The 22,624-nt window shown below is 30.4% G+C and overlaps 3 protein-coding genes across 7 annotated transcripts; 2 read left to right on the top strand and 1 right to left on the bottom strand.

Annotated features, from left to right (window-relative positions):
• The first annotated feature begins 901 nt into the window (after positions 1–901).
• Positions 902–6,375, top strand: LOC130678041 (membrane-bound transcription factor site-2 protease). 3 transcript variants are annotated; one of them, XM_057485030.1, is made up of 7 exons: positions 902–1,144; positions 1,294–1,535; positions 4,660–4,941; positions 5,020–5,370; positions 5,450–5,608; positions 5,685–5,936; positions 6,013–6,375. In XM_057485030.1, exons 2-7 carry the CDS (start codon positions 1,461–1,463, stop codon positions 6,373–6,375), a joined length of 1,482 nt encoding a protein of 493 aa, XP_057341013.1. In that variant the 5' UTR covers positions 902–1,144; positions 1,294–1,460. The 3 variants fall into 3 exon arrangements, with proteins under 3 accessions (XP_057341013.1, XP_057341011.1, XP_057341014.1); XM_057485028.1 differs by having other exon boundaries at positions 902–1,226; XM_057485031.1 differs by lacking the exons at positions 902–1,144; positions 1,294–1,535 and adding an exon at positions 3,305–3,443.
• LOC130678042 (LYR motif-containing protein 2) lies at positions 6,370–6,979 on the bottom strand. Its single transcript, XM_057485032.1, has 3 exons — positions 6,766–6,979; positions 6,566–6,706; positions 6,370–6,509 (listed from the first exon to the last, which is right to left on the bottom strand). The coding sequence occupies exons 1-3, from the start codon at positions 6,949–6,951 to the stop codon at positions 6,432–6,434; spliced, it is 405 nt and encodes a 134-aa protein (XP_057341015.1). The 5' UTR covers positions 6,952–6,979; the 3' UTR covers positions 6,370–6,431.
• A 3,306-nt stretch (positions 6,980–10,285) lies between these two features.
• On the top strand, positions 10,286–21,529 carry LOC130678022 (cleavage and polyadenylation specificity factor subunit 6). 3 transcript variants are annotated; one of them, XM_057484996.1, is made up of 10 exons: positions 10,286–10,440; positions 11,216–11,452; positions 11,551–11,778; positions 11,868–12,332; positions 12,410–12,533; positions 12,620–12,969; positions 13,048–13,345; positions 13,440–13,695; positions 20,585–20,665; positions 20,891–21,529. In XM_057484996.1, exons 1-10 carry the CDS (start codon positions 10,384–10,386, stop codon positions 21,057–21,059), a joined length of 2,265 nt encoding a protein of 754 aa, XP_057340979.1. In that variant the 5' UTR covers positions 10,286–10,383; the 3' UTR covers positions 21,060–21,529. The 3 variants fall into 3 exon arrangements, with proteins under 3 accessions (XP_057340979.1, XP_057340981.1, XP_057340978.1); XM_057484998.1 differs by having other exon boundaries at positions 12,599–12,969; positions 20,912–21,529; XM_057484995.1 differs by having other exon boundaries at positions 12,599–12,969.
• The last annotated feature ends 1,095 nt before the right edge of the window (positions 21,530–22,624 follow it).

Here is a 22,624-nt window from a genome sequence, read left to right as displayed (position 1 = left end):
GAAAAATGCAGACTGATCGTTGAAAAAAAATGGTAATTGGGTTTATGGACGATATTGGTTTCTGAAAGTAGCAAACATCTAAAAAGAATTTTTTTTTCAAGGGCATTCTCATGCGCTGCGAGCAGCTACAGCTTAGCAGCAGACCGTGCAAGTGCAGCACGATTTTTGCGCGAAATACTTGCGAGTTTTTTTTTTTTTACATTTTAAATATTTCTATTGTAATCTGCCTCAATTTTATTTTGATTTACGAATTTCAATTTTTCTATTTTTAATAATTTATTTTTTAAATATTCAAATTTACCGCGCAAGTAATAAGAATAATTAATAAATTATTGAGGAAAATAAAAATTTTCGAGTATACTTTTTAGTCTAATTAATATAATTATTGACACAAATAAATTTTAATGTAATTATTAAATTTCAATTTTGAAATTTCGCGCCAAGTTGGCGCTGCTGCGCGTCTTGTATTCAACGTTTGTTTTTGCTAAAGTGGGGGTGAGAGAATCGCAAAAAATCGATTGTTTTGTATCAACTGGCGGTCCAATAGCGGCAGTCAGTATCATCGACAACGGCAGTAGTAGTCTAGATCTTTCGTTACGTTTAAATTGAAATACAGTATTGTAGTATAAGAGTGAATGTAGCAGACATCAGACAAATTTAAAAGTATAAATAAATAGAGTAAATAATTTAAAAAATAATATTTATAAAAAATGCACTTATTAATTTTTAAATTTTTTAAATGCGCATTTTTTTTAAATTTTATTTTATTAATTATTTAGTCTATTTATTAATAATTTTTAATTTGTCTGATGTCTGCTACATTTACACTCATCAAAAAAACTGAGCTTTATTACAATAAATAAACAATACAGTTTATATTTACCGTTGTATATCAGTTGGCATCATGGTTGTGTCATCACACACCAGTCATATGACTTGATAATACTGTATCCAAATCCGAAATACTTATAACTTCTTATCAATTTATCATTTAAACATGTTCGGTTCTTTCAAACTATAATTATCGTATAAGATTATAAAATCAAAGAATTTTTTACTTTTCATATGATAAGTACTAGCTAATCGTTTAGGACAAAATTTCTACAACCGAGAAGAGCGAGCACATTTAAAACTCGTACAATTTGTAATTAAGTTTTTTAATAAGTAATTTTATTTATTTATCAGCAAATAATTTAATTGCATTTGATAATTGTGATTAAGATATGGTAATTAAATAACTGCCATTAACCATGACAATTAATTTTTTAGCTTTTGTAATTCAAATTTTTGCAGGTTAAAAAAAACATGGTGACACGTTCACACATGTTCATGTTTGTCAACAAATAATAGATTTCTTTTTTAATTCAAATATAATTCTTATTAATTAAATAATAAATCGAGTAAATTATAAATTACAATATTTACTGCAAATTATTATAAATTATCTGCAAATATTTGTGATGAGTGCACTTGATCTTTTAATAATTATTGGATTCATACATTGTTCTTTATTTTTTTTCAACATATTATTCCGGGTAACTATCAATTATGATTATTCTTATTTTTGGTTTAATTAAACGTATTCATAATACAAATATTCATTGACAAAATAATGAAATGTATTAATATTAATATTGTTTGGCCATAATTTCTGTCATTTTTAGGCTGAAATCCAAAAATTTAATAGTTAATATATAAGTGTGAATGTAACTGACAGGTGGGAATTTTTTAAATATTTGAATAAGTAAGCAGAACGAAAATTGGGAAATGTGTATTTAGATCAATAAAATATCCGTACGTGCATTTTCTTAAATTTCATTATTGCTCGCCTCGGACGCGATAGCGGGAGAGGTTGTGCTCTATAGTCGACTCGTCGCAAAAACCAGATTTTTTAATTTATTTATTTAAAATTCATAAAATGTCTCATGTCTACTACATTCCCACTCATGTTAATGTTAATGGTTATTATTTGCGAGAAGTACAAAAATATTTTAAGTTATTATAAATGAATCAAATCACAATAAGGTAAGGGGCCCAGTTTCTGACCTTTTTAGAGTGCCGGTTGAGGTTATACTATAATAATTATTAATTATAATTAATGTAAGATTTAACTTAATGAGAAAAACAATAATTTTATCGACTAGTTTAGGATTTGTCAAATAATGTCACGTGCGTAAAATAATTAATTGAATTGAATTCATAATTTAAATTGACGTTTTAAAAATTGACATTTTGAGATCCAGTTTCTGACCCTCACAGTGGCCTAGCTTCTGACCCTCAAATTACATAAGCCATGGTTATGTTATGAAGTATTTACTAAGTTTGAATAAACTAAAATTATTATTTAGATAAATAAATAAAATATTTATTATAACAAAAACATAGTTTTTCAATATTTAAAATATTAATAATTAAAGTTACTTTGACCAGCGCCTGTTCTAATTGTTTTTCATCGTAGCTCGTTGTCTTTTTTTTAAACTCCTGAATAAAAAAACAATAAAAAAATTAATTTTGTCATAAGAAAAATATTATTTAACTAAAAGAGTCATAACAATTTGAATATCATCGAAATTGACATTATTTTTACAATAATTTTATCACTCCAAGAATGTATTTTTAACATCTAAATATTATCTTTTATTTATATAAATGCATATTAAATGTTAATTTATCTGTATTTTGAAAAGTAGTAGAAAATGTTTTCTTAAAACTATAAATATTGCTATTTGTACATTTTATAGATATGTAATTAAACAGATAATCTCGCTCGCAGAAAGTTAGAATTTTAGGGTCAACAACTCCATCATAACTTTTAAAATTGAGAATAGTTATTGACCCTCAAATTTCAACAACAAAATTCATTTTAATATGTTTTATGCATGGATTAAAATGAATTTTAATTAAATATTAATCTTTCCATATATTTTTAGTTTAATTTTTTTACTTACATGATAATTAGTGCACAGATTCAATCGTCATACCTCCTAACGTAAACTGTTTAGACTCTACTTAAAAAATGACTTCCTCAGCCACTTATGGTTAAAATATTTTTTTTCATTCAGTTAATATTTTCTGTTTTTTAAATTGTCCTTAATTAGGCTCAGAATAAATGACTATAAATTAATTAAATGAAAATAAATTTAAAAAAAATTGATTTTCTTATTAAAGTTATAGTTTTTTAAGTAAGTTAGAAAAAAGTTGAAAAGTCCAGAAACTGGCCCAGCGTCAACAACTGGGTCTCTTACCTTAAGTATTCACATAAACGTGCAGTCTCTGCGTAAATGTTCGAGTAACACAACTGACAATTATTCAATCTGTTAAAAATTAAATGTTTTATATGTGAATGTAGCAGACATTTGGCAATCATTATAATTTTGAAATAAATGAATAAAATTTAAATCGAATAAAAATAAAAAATGCGGATGTATAGAATTTGAAAGTCGGTATGTGCATTTTTTTTTTTTTTTATTTTTACAATTTAAGATTTGTCTCATTATCTGCACACTCATAAATTTTTTGAGTCATTTACTAATTTAATTTTTATAATTTTTACTACGATTAAAGATTAACGCAATTTAATCTCATCTGTTCTTACACATTGATTTCAATAACTGTATAATCATAAAGAACTAAAAAAAATCTGTCTATCGGTTGACCCTGCGGGCCAGCCCCAAAACTTCCCGCTGTTTTCGAGCTTCTCGAGCTCGAAAACATTGTTGTGGATACATTTTCGAGCTCTTCGAGCTCGAAAATACTTTTGTGTGCCATTGTTTTCGAAAAAAACTGATATTAGCATTTCTCTCTCCCATGAAATATCACGAACGAATTAACCGATTTTGATGCGGAACCCAGTCAATCCACCAGCACAAGTCAATTTTTAAATTTAAAAATCCAAGAACACTACTCCTGAGATTTTGTCCACCGCCAATAAATTATAAAGGGTTTGTTACACTTATAATAACTTATAATAACCCTCCGTAATAGACCCTTCATAATTTATTGACGGTGAATAAAATCTTAGGAGTCATATTTTCGTATTTTTGAATTTCAAAATTGACTTATGTGGGTGTATCGACTGGGTTCCGGAGCATGGAGGGTGACGGGGATTTCTTTTCGAGCTTCTACATGTGCCACAAACACATCATAATTTATTCGCAGTGAACAAAAGCGTACGAGTATTTTGTTCCGATTTTTAAATTTGGAACCTTCATTGGTGCGGGTGGGATTTGGCTTCCGGTATACAGGGGGAGTTTTTTTCAATTTTTACAATATCTGGCACCTTTATCTATTGTCAGGAATATTTTTTTCCGCTTTTAAGGAATTTGAAAATTCGTTGGAATCCAACGTTGGGACCTTCAGGTTCATGTTTAATCAGGGTAGTATTTATAATTATGAAAAATAATTTTGTGCTTCTGACAGATAATATAACATTATAAATTGTGAGATTTTTAGATTTTGGCTTGAAGATCCTATAATTTATGTTGAAATGTTGCCAATATTAATGCGTTTTATCATTTTTTTTCAATAAATAAATAAATATGTGCATCAGAAAATCCGGCTTACGTTTACTTAAAACAATTATTACCAACCAATTGATCTTATATTATTATTAACAACTATTGTTATCAATAATAATAAATGTAAAATTGATACTTGCAGTCATGCTTACACTATCCATATTTTTTATTTATGGAAAATACCGGTCTGGAGATAAAGCCATTACGAATAATTTGGTTCACGTCATTTTTCAACCGTAACATTCTGAAATGGTCGATGGATAAAACAAAACTATTGTCTTTATGGTTTAATTTAGGAGTTATTGTCAGTATTATTTTATTACCAATAGCATTTGGTTTTATAATAAAGATGACAATATCAAACTTCTTAGATAAATCAGCAGAAGGTGGACCAGTTGACGATAACTGGCAATTAGAACCAATGGTATTTTTATTATCACCAATCAACGCTTCTTATAAGTAATTAAATATATGAATCAGTCGATTCATAACTCAAACTCAGATTCCAGGTATCAATGTCCCGGTGTCTGATATCCAATACTACGTAATAACTTTAGGAATCTGTAGCATTTTTCATGAAATGGGACATGCAGTAGCTGCATCGCGTGAAAATGTCCAGGTCTACGGAGTTGGTTTTATCCTAGCTTTCATCTTACCTATAGCATACGTTTCAATAAATCACGAGCAAATGAAATTATTGAAAATTGGTGGGCAGCTACGGATACTTTGTGCTGGTGTCTGGCATAATATTATCTTAGCTATAATTGCTGCTGCTATTTTTTCTTCTAACTCGTGGATTTGGGCCCCTTTATATATATCAAACTCTGGAGTCTACGTTACATCAATTGCAACCGTAAGCTCTTGACAATTTATATTTAGATGCCGAATTGTTAATAAATGAACGATACTCAATTAAATAAATTATTTTATAGAATTCGCCATTATTAGGACCACGTGGTTTAGAAACATTTGATGTTATTTATAAAATAAATAACTGCGACGTTAAAAATAATGATGATTGGTATCATTGTTTGCTGCAAACGATTAAAAGACCATCATCTGGATACTGTGTTGAACAAACATTTATCGAAGTGATTCAATTATATAATTTAATTCTTAATGGTAAATTTAACTAATTAATTAAATATTATTTATTTATCTGCTTAGGAGCACGATGAATCAATTCCATCCTGGATGACAGAAAACGGAGTAACAAATTGTTGTGAAGACAACAAGAATGATGAGAATCTATGTTTTGAATATGTAGAAAATTTACAAGATCCATTAGAATTGCCCCCGTATTTTTGTTTACCAGCTAGAAAAATAATTGAACATTCTGAAGGATTATGTCAGTTATTTACTGACTGCTTGGGGTCTGAGGTTCACTGTATTAAACCTTCGTTAGATAATATTACAAAAGTAAGTAAATTCAATTTGATAATTATTTTTATGATCTAGAATCAAAAGATTTTCTTAAAAATCTTTTTTTTTTCAGGTGGTAAAAATATCAACGCAGAAAAATAATGTTCTATTTTTAGGACATCCGGCAGATATTTATCGTACAGTTGAGACTTCGAACTGGACACCTAAATATCAGATCTTCAGTCCCAATTTACCTGAATCACTAGAATTACTGTGTAAATACATAACTGTATTATCTGCAGGTCTAGCTGTGATAAATATAATACCCTGTTTTTTTTTTGACGGACAATATATAATTGAATCACTGGTACAAAGTATACTCAGGTCATTTGTTAGGCACAAAAGCGCACGTAATTCAATTGCGTTAATAATAACTTGCACTGGAAGTGTATTTTTTGTAATAAATTTAATTGTTACGTTGATTAAAATATACTGAGTCATATTAATTGCTTTTTTAATGTACAAAATATATACATTCTATACAATTATTATTTACTTTGAATAATTTAAATTTTTCTCCAGTTCTTTCATTGAATTTTCCCCATGAATTATTAAAGACTTTATCGCAAACTAAAAAGAAAATTTAATAAGAAATCATTGTTTATTAATTTTATTAATTTATCTACCTCATCAGTTATATTTTTATTGGCTTTAAATTCAGATCTAGCCCACTCCAAAAAATAACTTTGATCCTCTTTCGTCGGTATTTTTTTGATTGTCCTCAAGATATTTCGATAAAGTGTTATTACTTGCTGTCGGACTAAAAACTAAAAGAAAATTAATAAATTTAAAGTTAATTATAACAATAATAATTAAATTATTTTACTTGTTTGAGGTTCATAGACGAGTTAGATATTTTATTTAACATTGATATTGATGCAATATTTAAAATATAAAAATAATTGTTTGTAAGACTTGTATCTAGGGAATCTAGGGATGCGCGATATACATCGATAATTGAACTATCAATGTTTTTTCCAATATTTATGGAATTCGATACATCGATGTTCATGTAAGATGTAAAATTTCCAACTACCCTGATAGCCACCCTAATAGCCACTTTGCATTGAAATTGACGGTAATTTGATGTTGAAATTACCTGAAATCTGCTGCCCGAATTTACAGACAATTTCACAGCAAAAGTTGAAAATAAAAATTTGCGGTTAATTTTTCTTCAATTTAAAGGTAAACTTTTACAAGTCAAATTAACGATAAATTGACATAAAATTTGCCTGAAAATTGGCAGATATACGACTCAGCCATAAGCGACCCTACCAAAAATAAATCTCTACCCAATTGAAGTCAGCCGCATCATACCTACCAGTGTGCTGCCAGAACGTGGGATATTTCTACCCCTTCCAGAGCGCCTCGCGCGCGGTGCACACACGCAACTTTGTCTATCGGTGTGTCGGGAAACCGAATGAAGCCGAGAGAAACCGAGCGCTGTAGACAAGCGGAGGAGAAATGTTACTCCCACCATGCGTCATTTCGTACCCGCTCAGAGTTGCGTGTTCAAATCCGCACTCGAATTTGATTTTTTTTTTTTTTTAATTATTTTTTAACGCAATTAATTTTTAAATATTTATCTGTTCAAATATTTTAATTAATTGATAATTAAAAATTTTTTGACAAATTTCAATGGCTGTAAAATAGATAAATAAATATTAAAACATAATCCTCTCATTGTACTTTTATTTAATAATAAATTTTAGATTATTAATTTTAATTTTAATAAATAATTATTATTAAAAGCTATTTATTATTAATATTAGTTATTATTTTTAATTGTTACTTAAAGTTTCAAATACGATTTTTATACAAGCTGTTACACCCAATTGGTATACTGACGCTGTGGACGTGTGTTAATGTTTTGGTTTCAGGAGCTTCAAGTCGTGTGTTCGCAACCACGACTGGGAAATTCCCGATATTCAGAGAAATCCCATATACCGGATATTCAGAGAAAAACCATGTTTGGGATTTCTCTGGGATATTCAGAGGAATCCCATACACGGAATATTCAGAGAAAAACCATGTATGGGATTTCTTTGGGATATTCAGAGAAATCCTATACACCGGATATTCAGAGAAAAACCATGTATGGGATTTCTCTGGGATATTCAGAGAAATCCCATACACCGGATATTCAGAGAAAAACCATGTCTGGGATTTCTCTGAATATCCCAGAGAAATCCCATCATAGTCAACAATAAATTTATCACTGTTTTCAAATTCAAAATTGGTCCCGCGTGACAACGAACTGCCCACTGTCCAGGAGGTGGCGTCAGCTCCTATCCTAGTCACCTCCCAGGACATAACAAAGTTGATGGTAGGGATTTCAAAACGGTAGAGTTTATTCATAAACGCAACTTGGTAGTGTTTTCTTTCTGATAGTGATTATATCATGGTAGATTTTTTCATTGGTAGAGATTTTGAGATGATAGATATTTTATTGGATCGGGAATGCTCTAGGTAGGTATGATGCGGCTGACTTCAATTGGGTAGAGATTTATTTTTGGTAGAGTCGCTTATGGCTGAGTCGTATACTTGCCCTGAAAATTAAAGACAACTTTTTTCTAATCAACTTTTGAAGTGAATTTGTATTCTAATTCGGGCAGTAAATTTACATCAAATTCAATAGCAAGTTGCATACAAATTGCCGTAATAAAATGGAAAAGTCCGAAGTTGACGGAAATTTGACGAAAAATTCAACGAAACTTTTGTACAGTAAACTTTTGCTCAAGCAAACTGTGCTATTAGGGCACCTTATCCACAAGTATGAAGGGTAGAGGGTAGAGCAAGGTGACTAGAATAGGGAGGTTGGGTCAACCATTATCCCAATGTTAAATTTTGTCGCTGGTGGCTTGCAGGTAAACCATCAAAAGTAAAAATTTCAGAAGTATACCAACTTCAGAAACTCACATTTACGAATGTAAAAAATAAAGATGGTTCATAATTTAGAATGACGAATTATCACCTTGTCAAAAACATCGATTTTCTAATCTTCATATCAACACATACTCAGAATTTACAATATTCATTCTTTCGTACTAAAGAATTAACAATATTTAGAAGGATCATATTTCAGAAATCCAATACCTCCGAAATATTAAAACTACGAACGCCAATTCTTCAGAATTACATTTTATACGAAAGACCATTTTAGTTGACTACAAGTATTACTGTCAGACAGTGACGTTAAGTTGATTGAAAGTTTCACTTCAAATTGATGGCAAGTTTTTCTGTCAAATTACATTCAGATGACGGCAGTTGATTTGCATCAACTTGCACGCAAGTATTTTCCAGCCGAGACTTGCCAGAAACTCGTCGTTAAGTTAGCCGAAAATGTCTCACTGCAGAACTTGCTGAACAATTATATTAAAAGTGTCCCTGATAGCCAAGTTGGCCGCAACTTGTCGACAACCTACTGCTGCAACCTATCGCCAGGTTGGCCGCAAAAGTTTGCATTTCCATAAGTTGTCGGCAACTTTCCGAGGAACTTGTCTACAACTTTCAGCTCATGTAACTGTTGCCGACAACTTGTCTACAAGTTGCTGAGAAACTTGGTGACAGGTTGCGGCAGTAGATTGTCGCCAAGTTTCTGAGCAACTTGTAGCCAACTTGTAGTCAACAGTTACACGAGCTGAAAGTTGTCGACAACTTGTCGTCAAGTTGGTCGCAACTTGGGTACACCAACTTTCTGATCAGAAACTCTAGCTATCAGGGGTGGCTATCAGGGTGATTTTTCCATTCGCTTTCCGCTATTTTTTACCACAGTTCTCGGCTATGTTTTATCTCCCTAGTTTTTCGGCAACACTATCCTGACCCTTTGAATTGTTGAAAAAAATATTCTAAAATTTTCAATTATCGGTTAACTTCAGGATCACTATTTTAACAATTGATATGTGAACATTCAGAATAACGAGAAAACCGAAACGAAGTGGGAATTCGACGCTTTTGCCACGGAATTTTGTTGATAACTGAACTGAACTGATGGTGCAGCTTTTGGTTGAGTTTAATTTCTATCTTTCCCAACGGTTTCATTCAATTTCCCTTTCTTTTTCTAAACCTGCGCATGCGCTCTACTCTCTTTACTTTCATTATATTTTTCTACCTTTCTTTTATTTTATCAAATAAAATATTTTAAATAATTACCCATAATTATTTAATCAACTTTTATAAAATAAAATATAATTTATCTTGACCTAAAATTTTAGCTACGATAACTCTACTGTCTAAAAATTAAAAACTGTAATTCAACTTTTGAAATGAGCTAAACACCCGCCATTTTAATATATGCGGAACGCGTCCTTAAATTATTAAAAATATGGCGACAGTGTATTTTTAACGAACGTTGTGCTGCTGCTACTGAACGACACATGCTCAGGTCTCTGGCGCTTACGTCGAAGATGATGATCGAAGCCCAGTAAGCGTCGGTGTGCGTAAAATGGCGGATGGTGACATTGATTTGTATGCCGATGATCTTGAGCAAGATTTTGCCCAGGTAATTTAATTAAATTTTAAATTTATCTTCTACCCTGCTGACTTAATAATTCATTTTTACGTTTTTTCATTTTTTTTTTTTTTTTTTTTGTAATTGTGTAGAAACATTTTACTATATAGTTTAATATAGGCGTCATCTAGGTGCGATGATAACGATCGGTTTTACAAGCGGCACTTACCGCATTCATTATTATTATTTTTTTTTTTTTCACCGGTTAACTTTATTATTTATGTTACAATTTAATTGTACAATTAGTTAAATAATTATCGATGTTTTATTCTTCAATGTAACTTTTAATTTTTTTTTGTAATTAGAGTGCGGGTTGTAAAATTACAAAAAAAAAAAAAAAAGCAAAATGGTGCTCTGACTGGAGCAAATGTCGGTTTTATGTTCTATCATTGACAATATCACTGAATATCATTGTCGTAATAACAGTGTAATTGTTTATCGGTATGACCGTTTTTTATTTTTATTTATGAGTGAGAATGTAGCAGACATCAGACAAATTTTAAATTATAAATAAATAGAGTAAATAATAAAAAAAATAATATTTATAAAAAATGCACTTATTAATTTCAAAATTTTTTAAATGCTCATTTTTTTGAATTTAATTTTATTAATTATTGATTCGATTAATTCATAATTTTAAATTTGTCTGACGTCTGTTGATAATTTATATTTTGTTTATTAGTTTTATTATTTAATAATTGAACTGTTATTAACGATGATTTGTTTATTGGTATAGAAATTAATTGATGATGATTATTATTTGCAGGATGAATTCGCTGGAGATGGTGTTGATTTGTATGACGACGTAATAGCCGCACCATCGGGCGGAAATGGTGGTGTATCTGGTAGTAATAGTACCAGTGGTGGTGGTGGTGATGCTGATGCATCAAATATATCTAATGAAGAGACAAATGGTAATGCGCCGTATCATCAATTGGGAAATAATATTCAGCCTAATCAAATTGGACGGCGACACCAACTTTACGTTGGTAATTTAACTTGGGTATGTTTAATTTATTTTAAAAAAGTTTATAATTATTTTATTGTTTAGAAAGTTTCTTCAGAGGATTTATTGTGATGAGAATATGATTTTTATTACAGTGGACAAGTGATCAAGATATTACTGATTGCGTACAAAGTATTGGAGTATCTGATTTTGTAGAAGTTAAATTTTTTGAAAATCGTGCCAATGGACAATCTAAAGGGTTTTGTGTTATATCATTGGGCTCTGAGCAGAGTATGAGAATTTGTATGGAACGACTTCCTAAGAAAGAACTACATGGACAAAATCCAATGGTCACATACCCTACTAAACAAGCTTTAAATCAGGTATTTATTCATTTTTTTTTTTTTTTTTTTTTATTAAAAATATCAATTGATGATTGTGAATATTATTTATAATTTTTTATATTAAATAGTTTGAGTCACAATGCAAAACAAGACCGGCCCCAGCTCCACAGCAAAATCAAAGTCAGCGTCCACATAATCCACATCAGCATCAAGCTCCGATGCCGCCTCATCAGCAGCACCCACAGCATCCACAGCATTCACAACATGCACAGCAAAATCATGGCCCTAGAATGATGATGGGTCCACCGCAAGGACCAAGGCCGCAGCGAATGCCGCCACCTGGTATGGGCCCACCAGGTCCGGGAGGACCAGGACAACAAGGTCCTCCGCGTATGCATGGCCCACCAATGGGTGGCCCAGGACCACATCACGGTATGCCTGGGCATCCTAACCAAGGACCACCTCCACCAGGTTATCAACAGGGACATTGGAATGGTCCGAGGCCTAATGGACCGCCTGGCCCACCACGGCCTAATGGGCCTCCGCAAGGACCACCTGGACCTGGTCCTGGTCAACATAGACCACCTGGAATGGTAAGTTTAGTCTTGAAAATGACCGGTTATTTGAATCTGATTACAAAAAATTAACCAAAATAAAAATTTTCTTCAAGCAATTCCATGGAGGCCCACCTGGACCACCAGGTCAAGGACCACCTCGACCCCCAGGACACCCGGGTGGTCCACCAGGTGATCCACGAGGTGCTCCACCTCGCCCAGAATGGAATAGACCACCTGGTACGTATAAAACAATACAATGAAAAGAAAAAAAGAAAAAAAAGTTACATAATAATAATTATAAGGAATGCATCATGGACCACAAGGACCACCAGGATTTCCTCAACACCAACATATGCAAGGTCCACAACCTCAAGGACCACCACAACGCGGACCACCACCCGGTGGAATGGGTGGTATGTTACCAGGCCCGGGAGGTGCGCCACCAGGTCACGGTGGCCCGCCGCAAGGTCCACCACCCGGGGGACCAGCACCTCACGTCAATCCTGCATTTTTCTCACAAGGTCCACCACATCAGCACCCAGGACAACACGCTGGAGGCCCACCACCTCACGGACCACCTCATGCGCCTCCTCATGGTCCTCATGGTCCGCCGCATTCACAGCCACATGGTCCTCATCCGCCTCCTCATGGCTACGGTCCACCTCCTGCTCAGGTAAATATATTTTTTAATTATATACGTGTCAAATAAATATTAGTATGCTCATTGATAATCGATTATTTATATTTATAGACACCATACGGAACACCGGGAGCCGATCATCGTCCAGAAGACCAGCCTCAAATAAGAGAACAAGAGTTTGAAGTTATCATGGATCGTAATCGGACTGTATCATCATCAGCAATAGCACGCGCTGTCTCTGATGCCGCTGCTGGAGAGTATGCTAGTGCTATCGAAACACTTGTCACTGCAATATCACTTATCAAACAGTCTAAAGTCGCTGGTGATGATCGATGTAAAATTCTTATCAGCTCACTGCAAGATACTTTACGAGGTGTTGAAACAAAGAGTTATGGATCTGCACGTCGCGGTAAGTTTTCATAAATATCATGTAATTTATTGTCATTGATAAAAAAAAAATTACATAATATTTACTTTTTTTTTTTTTTTTAATTTTTTTACAGAACGTTCAAGATCACGTGACAGAGAACGAAGTCACAGACGTAGACGTGAAAGATCAAGGAGTCGGGATCGTGAATACCGTGAACGCAGCAGAGAACGTGAACGCGATCGTGATCGTGAACGTGATCGAGATCGTGATCGCGATCGCGAACGTTACTACAATGAAGCATCGTATCCACGCGAAAGATCACGCAGTCGTGAGAGAGATCGTGAACGTGAACGTGACCGGGAGTACCGTGAACGTAGCCGAGAGGAAAGGTAAGTCCTTTTCTTAATTTTTTTTTTCTATTATTTTATTGTCTGTTTATATTTTTATTTATTTTTTAAATGACAAAATAATGTCATTGTTGATGGCTATTTATTCGATGCCGCGCTAAAATATCCACGGGACAAAATATCCGTATTTATTTATTTATTTAGTTATTTAACGCCAATCGGCTGTACACTAATGAGATATACAATGATAAAAAGATATATAAGTATAAATAAATGAAAAAAAAAAAAAAATAATCCATACCAGAATTATATTATTTAATGATTAATATTGCAGAAGTAACTTCTTGATATTGCCTGAGAATGAGGCAATTGTATTGCCAAAAAAGTCGATGTCCGAACAATTGCGATTGACTATCCTCGCTATTCTATTAAGTGACCTATGAACTACGTAATTTTTATTTGATTTGACGGTGTAGAGTAGTCGTGATATTCTGAGACTAGGTCTAGGGCTAACAAACCCAAACATTTTAAGTGTTTCTGGTGAGTCTATTAGACTGTTAATAACTTTGTAGAAAAATGTCAAGCCCGCGACTTCTCTTCGGCTTTGTAGGCTGCTTATTTTAAATTTAGAACTAATATCATCGACACTAACTGGTGATTCATTAATTCTTGTACGGTGAGACAGAAATTTGATGAACTTATGTTGTGCCCTTTCGATCGTGTTGATGTGGGCATTTGAGTAGGGGGGCCAGATAACCGAGCAGATTTTCAAAATAGGCTTGACTAAAGCACAGTAAAGCCATATAAATGTTTTGGCATCCCTGAAGTCTTTACCAGATCTGATGATAAAATATTTACTAGATGAATTAAAGAAAAAATACTCATATTTTAATTTAATTTTGAAATTTAATTCCGTCAATTACTGGATTATTTTGAGCGTACTTGAGTGCGTGTGTTATGAAGTAGCGGTAAAAGGCGACTAAAATCTATGATTGAAATATAATATATGTATTTTTTAATAGATAATTAATTTCTACTTTACACACATAATAGTATTTCGGTTGATAACTTCGTCTGCAGACATTTCGTAGTGTTTAAATTTTGTCCATGGATATTTTGTCTGTAGATATTTACGTTTTTGGATATTTTGTTACGGAATCATTTATTCATAAAAAATATTTGCGAGCGATAGTACAAATAAATATTTAATATATTATTGAATTGTTTAATGCGTTAATGGCTATTGTAATTATTTTTTACAAGTCAAATTATTTTGTAATACAATATGCCATTAATTATTATTATTAATCGAGTGTGACCGAATTGATTATAATAAAAATGAATTTTTTAAAAAGTTAATTAAAATAAATGTTTGCTGATATTTATGCGGATGATGTAGGTTTGTTAAAATATTTTTAAATTATTTTAAATAAATAAAAGATAAAATTTAGTTTTTATTGTTTCTATTTTATCTTTTAAGTTATTTCTAAAATTTAATTGAATGTTTACACGGAACAAAATTATGGTTTTTTTAACTATAATATTGTAATAAGACATTTTAGTAGTGAGTACTCTAATATGTAGTAAAGGATACTACATAAATACCCTCGCAAATTTGAATCACGGTGAAAACACCGTAGAAGTGTAAACACCGTGGATTCACCGTGGTTACACGGTGGGTTTGTTCCATTTCACCACCGGGTATCCACTGTGGCTTCCACGGTGGCTTGACCACTGTGTATACACGGTGTTTCCACTGTGATTACGCGGTGTATCCATCGTGATTCCACGGTGGCTTTGTGCTATTTCACCACCGTGGTTCTACGGTGTATCCACCGCGTAATCACAGTGGAAACACCGTGTATACACAGTGGTCAAGCCACCGTGGAATCACGGTGGATACACCGCGTAATCACAGTGGTAAAATGGAACAAACCCACCGTGTTTCCACCATGATTCAAATCTGCGAGGGTAGTACGGACGTTACTACACATGTGGTTGAAGTTATTCCAAGTTGGAGCTGGCATTTCTTTACTCCAACTTATAGTAACCTCAACTACAGCTGCTGTTGTATCAACTACAATTTTTTTTCCGTGTATGTATAAATATATATACATGTATATATATTTTTTTTTGGTGCTTCGTTTTGAATGAACATTATTTCTTTTACTCCAGGTAAGGTAAAAGACCTAATGCCCGATCAGGGAACTAGTACTCGATCACTCCATGTATTTGTATATCTATATTTAGTAAAATTTATTGAATATAGATATACAAATACATGAACGATCGGGTACTGGGTCTCTTATCTTACTGATTTTTTCTCTATACATCAGAAAAAAATTTCTCAAAGTTTCAGCTCTTAATTCCAACTAAACATCAATGTAAACAATTTTGAAATTTTTCCTTTGAAGAAGCATGTAAATTTAATGATTTTTTTTTTCAATTATCTAATAGTTAGTTATATACAGTAAACTCTCGATTTCCTTCTGTTTGTTACCCGACAGTAGGTCAGTGTATAGTAAGCAATGTACTCAAAAATAAATTTTCATAAAAAATATTAATAATTGACAAACTGTCATCTTAACAGACTAATCTTTGCAATTAAAAATGTTACTTATTTTACAACATACAATTTTTTAATTTATTATTTTTCCGTATTCCAATAATTTATTGATACATTTAAAGACAAATTAAAGAATAGCAAGAACGAATCGAACGAATTCTCACTTGCACTCTCAACCCAACGGCAGTTTTTATCTCTTGTGCGCTTACTATTTCCGCATTATTTAAAAAACCTAAAGATTTAATAAAATAATTATTAACATTTTGAAGAAAAGTTTTTACAAAATTTTTAGTGAAAAAGTGATTAATAACAGTTTTGATAAAAGTAATAATATAAGTACCATATCAATTAATGTTTGTAACGATAAGGTAAAAGAGCTAGTACCCTATCAGGGAACTAGTACTCGATCACTCCATATAGTTATGTCTGTATTTAGTAAAATTTAGTAAGTATAGATATATAGATAGATCCAATACATGAGTGATCGAATATTAGTTCCCTGACCGGGTACTGGGTCTCTTACCTTAATTCAAATAATGTTAGTAATTCCACAACGAATCCCAAGTACTACACTTGGCTTTGTGACATCTATAAGATAGCAGTTTTAAGGCTGTTTTTTTGACCGATTAATAAGGCACCAAAATGTTGACCAAACAATCAGAAATTTGTCATGAAAAAAATATCTGCTTAAAAGACTTAATACAAACGGCAGCAAAAAGTAAATTACAAATAATTATCAAATGTCATTTGAAAGACTTGTCAATGGCGATGACTTTTTTTAGTGCGGGAAAAAGAACAAATTTTCTATAACTCCTAGGACCAACATCTGTATGTCTTATTAATAAAAAAAAACTTGGCTTTGAGACAAAAAAAAATTTGTCTTGTCCTTTTAAATAACATCTTTTGACATCTGAAAGTTGTCTCTGTGCTACTCGGGATACATTGTTTACTTGTTTATAATGAAATGAATAATTGTACATGTACTAAAAACTGTTGTTAACAATATTGAATCATTAAAATAGTTATAACTATATTTCATATATTATTATGATGAATAAAATAATAAATATTAGATAATAGGATAATAGACTATGCGTCTTAAAAATCTTTTATGCTTGGACAAAGACACAAAAAATTCACACAGACGGATCTCTACCATCAATTACAACGGCTTTTAACCTTCTCCCGATTTTCTTACAAATATCCCCGAGGACCGGAAGAAAATTGCGAGTCTACTGTAATAATAGTGTCTTACAGAGGTGATTAATTAATTTATTTATTTAATTTATGTCAAACGACATAATACATAAAAAATTAATCATGATTATTTAAAGACAATCAAAACATAAATTATTAAACAAACAATCACAAAATATTACACCAAATTGCCCATATGAATATTATTACGCAGAATTAACTAGTACATAGTGACTTTTTTACAATCGCTAAAAACAATGAGAGGAATCCTTCAAAGAAGTTGATGTCAGTCGAGCGTTGATTTACCAATCTAGCGATTCTATTTATAGGTCTATGGTAGACATAATTTGTAGGGGATCTCGTAGGAAATTTAATTCTCTTAAAAAAAAAAAAAGTACTGTGAGTCAAGATTCTAACGTTCATAGTTTTCAAATCAAAAATGAAAAATGAATAGAATATCTGTAATTCGAAAACTATGAACTTAACACGGAAAAAATTAAACTTTAAAAATTGCTTTTTGAAATTATAACCCGGAACCCGGTTGTCAATATGGGGAATTTTAACATTCAAATAGTAAATTTTATAATACTTGTCGTCTATTTTCTAAGTATCAGTTACGATTTTTAAAGTTCAAATAGTAATTTTTCTTACATAGACAATAAATTTTCATACTTATCCTATAATTATTCACGTTTTAATCATAAATAAAATATTACTATTTAGAATGATGGTATTTACTGATCACTTTATCATTATATTACTTGTCATTCTCAATTTATATAGTTCATTTTTTTCCGTGTAACGTCTTGACTTGTAAAACTTTTTATAATGAGATTTGAATTTTCTACATAGTTGTCGCTAATTTTTTAATCGTGTGGTCAGAAGTTAACGCTCAGAAAAAAACAAAATCAATTTTATTGAGGAAATTACTTTCATGGTTGACATCAGTAACACAGTCCTACTAATTAATGCCCTACCAATTATTCTCCATTATAAGACAATATTATAATTTGCAACTGAGCATTAGATAATTGTAAAAAAATCATAAATAATTAAATTTACATTCTTTTTGAATGGTAAAATTAAAAAATTGCGTAAATTTATGTATGGGGTGGAATTAAGAATTGAAACTCACAGAGATTGTTTTCTTCTGACATATAAAAGGAAAATTTATATCGGCAGCGAAAAAAAATATATATGTATATTAGACTGATTCAAAAAATTTGACTATTTTTTTATTTTTCAAGGACACACTCAAAAATTTTAGTCAGGTAAAATAAACGCCTGTTAAAATTAGAGCTCTTAATATCAACATTAAGTACTTTCTGATTGCAATTTTCAATTTCTCATTTAAATAACATAAGTCAAAAATTTTTTGAATTATGGAATTCTATTACTCATCAAAAAATTAGTGTACCAAAAAAGCCCATACATATTTTGTAGAGAATTGAATGCTCTACAAAAAAGTCTCTTATTAATTTTTGATAAATTGAGTTTTTTAAAATGTTATAGAGCCTTTTTTGTAGACCGTTTCACTTTCAACAAATTCTCCATTACAAACTTTTCGAAATTCCTAAATGTTCTTTAGTTATTCGCATTCAAAACCAATCAGTTTCGAAAGTCGTATTATGGCTGATTTTAATTCCAATGCAAATAACTAAAGGACATTCAAGAATTTTGAAAAATTCGCTGAAGATAATTTGTTGGAAATACAACAGTCTTCAACAAAAGTCCTATAATATAAAATTTTGTAGTAAGTCTGATATTTTCACCAGATCAGTCGAAAAGTTCTATAAATTAAACTTTGACCTCGAATAACTTTTGAATTATTCATTTTATCAAAAATTGATAAGAGACTTTTCAACTTCCCGCTAAAAAAAATGAAAGTTTTCAAAAAAAAAAAAAAAGGAAGTTATTGGTTTCGGTCCAATTTTCCAAAATCTAATTTCTAACAGATCTTAACGTTTTGAGGTTCTAGGAAACTATTCTGACTAATTTCAAGATGATGTCCGAATGTATGTCTGTAAATATTCTGTAACTTTTAAACGGATGAACTGATTTGGCTTTTTAAGGGCCCGTTTGAAGCGGCTCGTTAATTCCAACAACTTTTGAGAAATTGAGTATAATCGATATACGGTACGTTCGGAGATATTTCAAAAATAAAAATTTTTCAAAACTGTTTTTTTTTATTTTTTTTTTTTGAATAACTTGCAATGTACTCGATGGATTCATTCCAAAATCTTATCAGCTCTAGAACTTTATAAGCCGCATCGAATGCCATCTCAACCATCAAAATCGGTTCTTTCGTTCAAGAGAAACCGTTGTCGAAAGAATTAAAAAAAAAAAGTGTTTTTTTCTAATAAAATCTAAATTTTTGAACTAATTGATGACGGTGTTTTTTTAAAAGTTAGTGATTGAAAAACTGCATCATATGTCACCTTTAACATCGAAATCGATTCATTATTTCAAAAGATATTAGTGATTAAAAATAACAAAAATAACGATTTTCTTCATCTATTCGTAATAACTCATAATATTATTTATCAAATGTTTTAAAAATCTTTTCCAATGTTAGAGGTCAGAAAACTACATGAAATGCCATTTAAACTTTAAAATCGGTTCATTATTTGCAAAGATAATGCTGATATAGGTGCTTCATTATTTTTGTTTATTACTTAAATTTTTGCAATGGAATGTGCCACATTACTATTTTTGAGCTTGAAGAGTTCAAAAATATATTGATAATAATGTTTTCGAGCTCCTTGAACACTGGAAAGTTTCAGGGCTGGCCCGCAGAGTTAGGCGGTTTACACATTTTTTTTGTAGATTATTCAATTCTCTACAAAAATATGTATGAACCTTTTTGGTATACTAATTCGTTGATCAATTATTTGCATAAGAAATGGAAAATTGCAATCAGGAAGTATTTAATATTGATATTAAGAGATCTAATTTTAACAGCCTTTTTTTTTATCCGACTGAAACTTTTGAAAGTGTGTCCTTGAAAAATAAAAAATAGACAAATTTTTTGAATCAGTCTATTATACATATATGTATTATTTAATATATAATGATAAATTTGTATAAGAGAATGTGTGAGAGTTGTATTGATAAATTGTAATAATGATAGACCCAATGATAAAATATAAATTGTAAATTTTCTATTAGTACAACACGTCAATCATCCAGACCAAGAGTTAAAGAAGAACCAGCTGAAGCAGCACCCGTTTCGTCAGCAAAACCATCTAGGTAATGAAAATTTATTTATATTTTTAATTTATGTACTTAATAATAATAACAATTCATTGTAAATGTAAATGTAAATGCATACAAAAGTAATAATTGATGTAAAAAATTTTGTTAATTATCTTGAAAAAAAAAAAAAAAAAAAAAAAAAAAAAAAAAAAAAAATAATTGTTATTAGATTATAATTAATTTTAAGTTAATCATAATTGACTAATCTACATTGTCTAGGTATTACGACGATCGATACAGAGAACGTGATCGTGAGAGAGAACGTGAACGTGAGACAAGTCGTCGGCCAGCAGAACGTGAACGTGAACGTGAACCTGAACGAGAACGTGAACGTGAACGAGATCGTCGTGATGAACGTGCTGATTCTTCACATCGTTCCAGACATTAAAAATGAAATAATTCAAGATAATGACCTGATAACATTCTGCGACTATATCATATAATAGTACCGACAAAAGATAAAAAATAACAATATTACATTCTTTATTCCATATATTTTTTTTTTTTAATAAACAGTAACACTTATTACACAAATACATATGCATACACAGTTTAAATTTAGTGCTCGTTGTGTTTGATATTAAAATTAATGTGGCATTATAAAATTTATATTCCTAAATAAATACTACATATATATACATATGAAATATATATATGCAGACATTTTAATGCATCTTTTTGATATCAGATCTCTAAAAAAAATTATTCCATTACTAAAAAGGATTTTGTGAACAGCAGACAGTTTTGAACCTTTTTTTTTATTATTTTAACATATGCCACAATATGTATTAATATTATAAAACAAAAAAATATATATATATTCTGAATGCATAGTATATGGAATAATTAATTAATTAATTTAAAAAAAATCAATAAATAAGTTAAAGTTATTTAAGCGAATGAATGTAGACAAAATAACTGAATTGATATTCACCAACAGTGAAAAAAAAGTCAGAATAAAAAGTGTGACAAGTGTTTTATTTAACGCGTTATATGAGGCAATTTTTGAATATAGAAGAAAAAAAAACTAAATAAATGAATAATTAAAAAAATAAACGTCACTCAATAATAAATGTTGAAGATAATTAAATAAATTTATTTAAAGTGACGATTCAAGATTGTATGTTAATCTAATACAAATTATTCGGATTTAAAATATATATTAATGAACATGTCTTTACTTTATTCATCTGTAACACTTAATCCTAGACAATTGTTAATTTATTATTTCTTTTTTTACCATTATTTTTATTATTATTCTTTTTATTATTATTCTTATTCTTATTATTATTACTATTATATTTAAATGCTTAATTAGATATTGTGGTTTGTCTGAATTAAAAAAAAAATAATTGCTAAATTGTAGCATTTATTTCTTTTTATTTTGTCAACAATTCTATTTAAATAATTGAAGATAAAAAAATTGTGTAAATGATTTTTGTAAGAAAAAAAAATATGTTTGTATTTTTTTTTTAATCAAAACTAAAAAGACAAACCAATTTTAATTAACAAAAGCTTTAAATACTATTTTATAAAATAGCAATTTTATAATTGCTGATTTATTAACTTGTCAATTATTTTACAAATGTGACAATTTGTAAAAAAAAAAAAAAAAAAAAACAAAGTCAACAGCAAACACGCCTATCATTTTCAAATAATAGTGATATCTATATTTTAATTTAATATATTTTGTGAGAAATGTTTGTTATAATCAAAACTATTTGCCATAAATATTTATTTTATTATTTTTAATGCTAAGTAATTTATATACCTTTATATTTATTTTATATTTTATACGCTAGATTAGATTAGTTTTATTTTTTTATGTTACAACTTACATTCCTCACAAAATAGTTTAGTAAAAGTTTTTATATAAATCGAAAAGATAAAAAAAAACAAACCGTAGTTTCCCGTAGATAATTCCAACCGAAATATTCCTGTCTTTTTTATGTT

The sequence above is a fragment of the Microplitis mediator genome, chromosome 11, assembly GCF_029852145.1.
Source record: "Microplitis mediator isolate UGA2020A chromosome 11, iyMicMedi2.1, whole genome shotgun sequence".
Taxonomy (NCBI): domain Eukaryota; kingdom Metazoa; phylum Arthropoda; class Insecta; order Hymenoptera; family Braconidae; genus Microplitis; species Microplitis mediator.
Note: the sequence above shows the minus strand (reverse complement) of the source record. Positions and strands in the feature narration are given on the sequence as shown.

Bases quoted from the DNA above. Each gene is read 5' to 3' on its own strand.
- LOC130678022 (XM_057484995.1), top strand. From the start codon at position 10,384: ATGGCGGATGGTGACATTGATTTGTATGCCGATGATCTTGAGCAAGAT. The intron at 12,333-12,409 runs GTAAGTTTAGTC...ATTTTCTTCAAG, and splicing joins AACATAGACCACCTGGAATG to CAATTCCATGGAGGCCCACC. The intron at 20,666-20,890 runs GTAATGAAAATT...TACATTGTCTAG, and splicing joins TCGTCAGCAAAACCATCTAG to GTATTACGACGATCGATACA.
- LOC130678042 (XM_057485032.1), bottom strand. From the start codon at position 6,951: ATGAACATCGATGTATCGAATTCCATAAATATTGGAAAAAACATTGAT. The intron at 6,707-6,765 runs GTAAAATAATTT...ATTTTCTTTTAG, and splicing joins CGTCTATGAACCTCAAACAA to TTTTTAGTCCGACAGCAAGT. The intron at 6,510-6,565 runs GTAGATAAATTA...TTTTCTTTTTAG, and splicing joins ATAAAAATATAACTGATGAG to TTTGCGATAAAGTCTTTAAT.
- LOC130678041 (XM_057485030.1), top strand. From the start codon at position 1,461: ATGAGTGCACTTGATCTTTTAATAATTATTGGATTCATACATTGTTCT. The intron at 4,942-5,019 runs GTATTTTTATTA...ACTCAAACTCAG, and splicing joins ACTGGCAATTAGAACCAATG to ATTCCAGGTATCAATGTCCC. The intron at 5,937-6,012 runs GTAAGTAAATTC...TTTTTTTTTCAG, and splicing joins CGTTAGATAATATTACAAAA to GTGGTAAAAATATCAACGCA.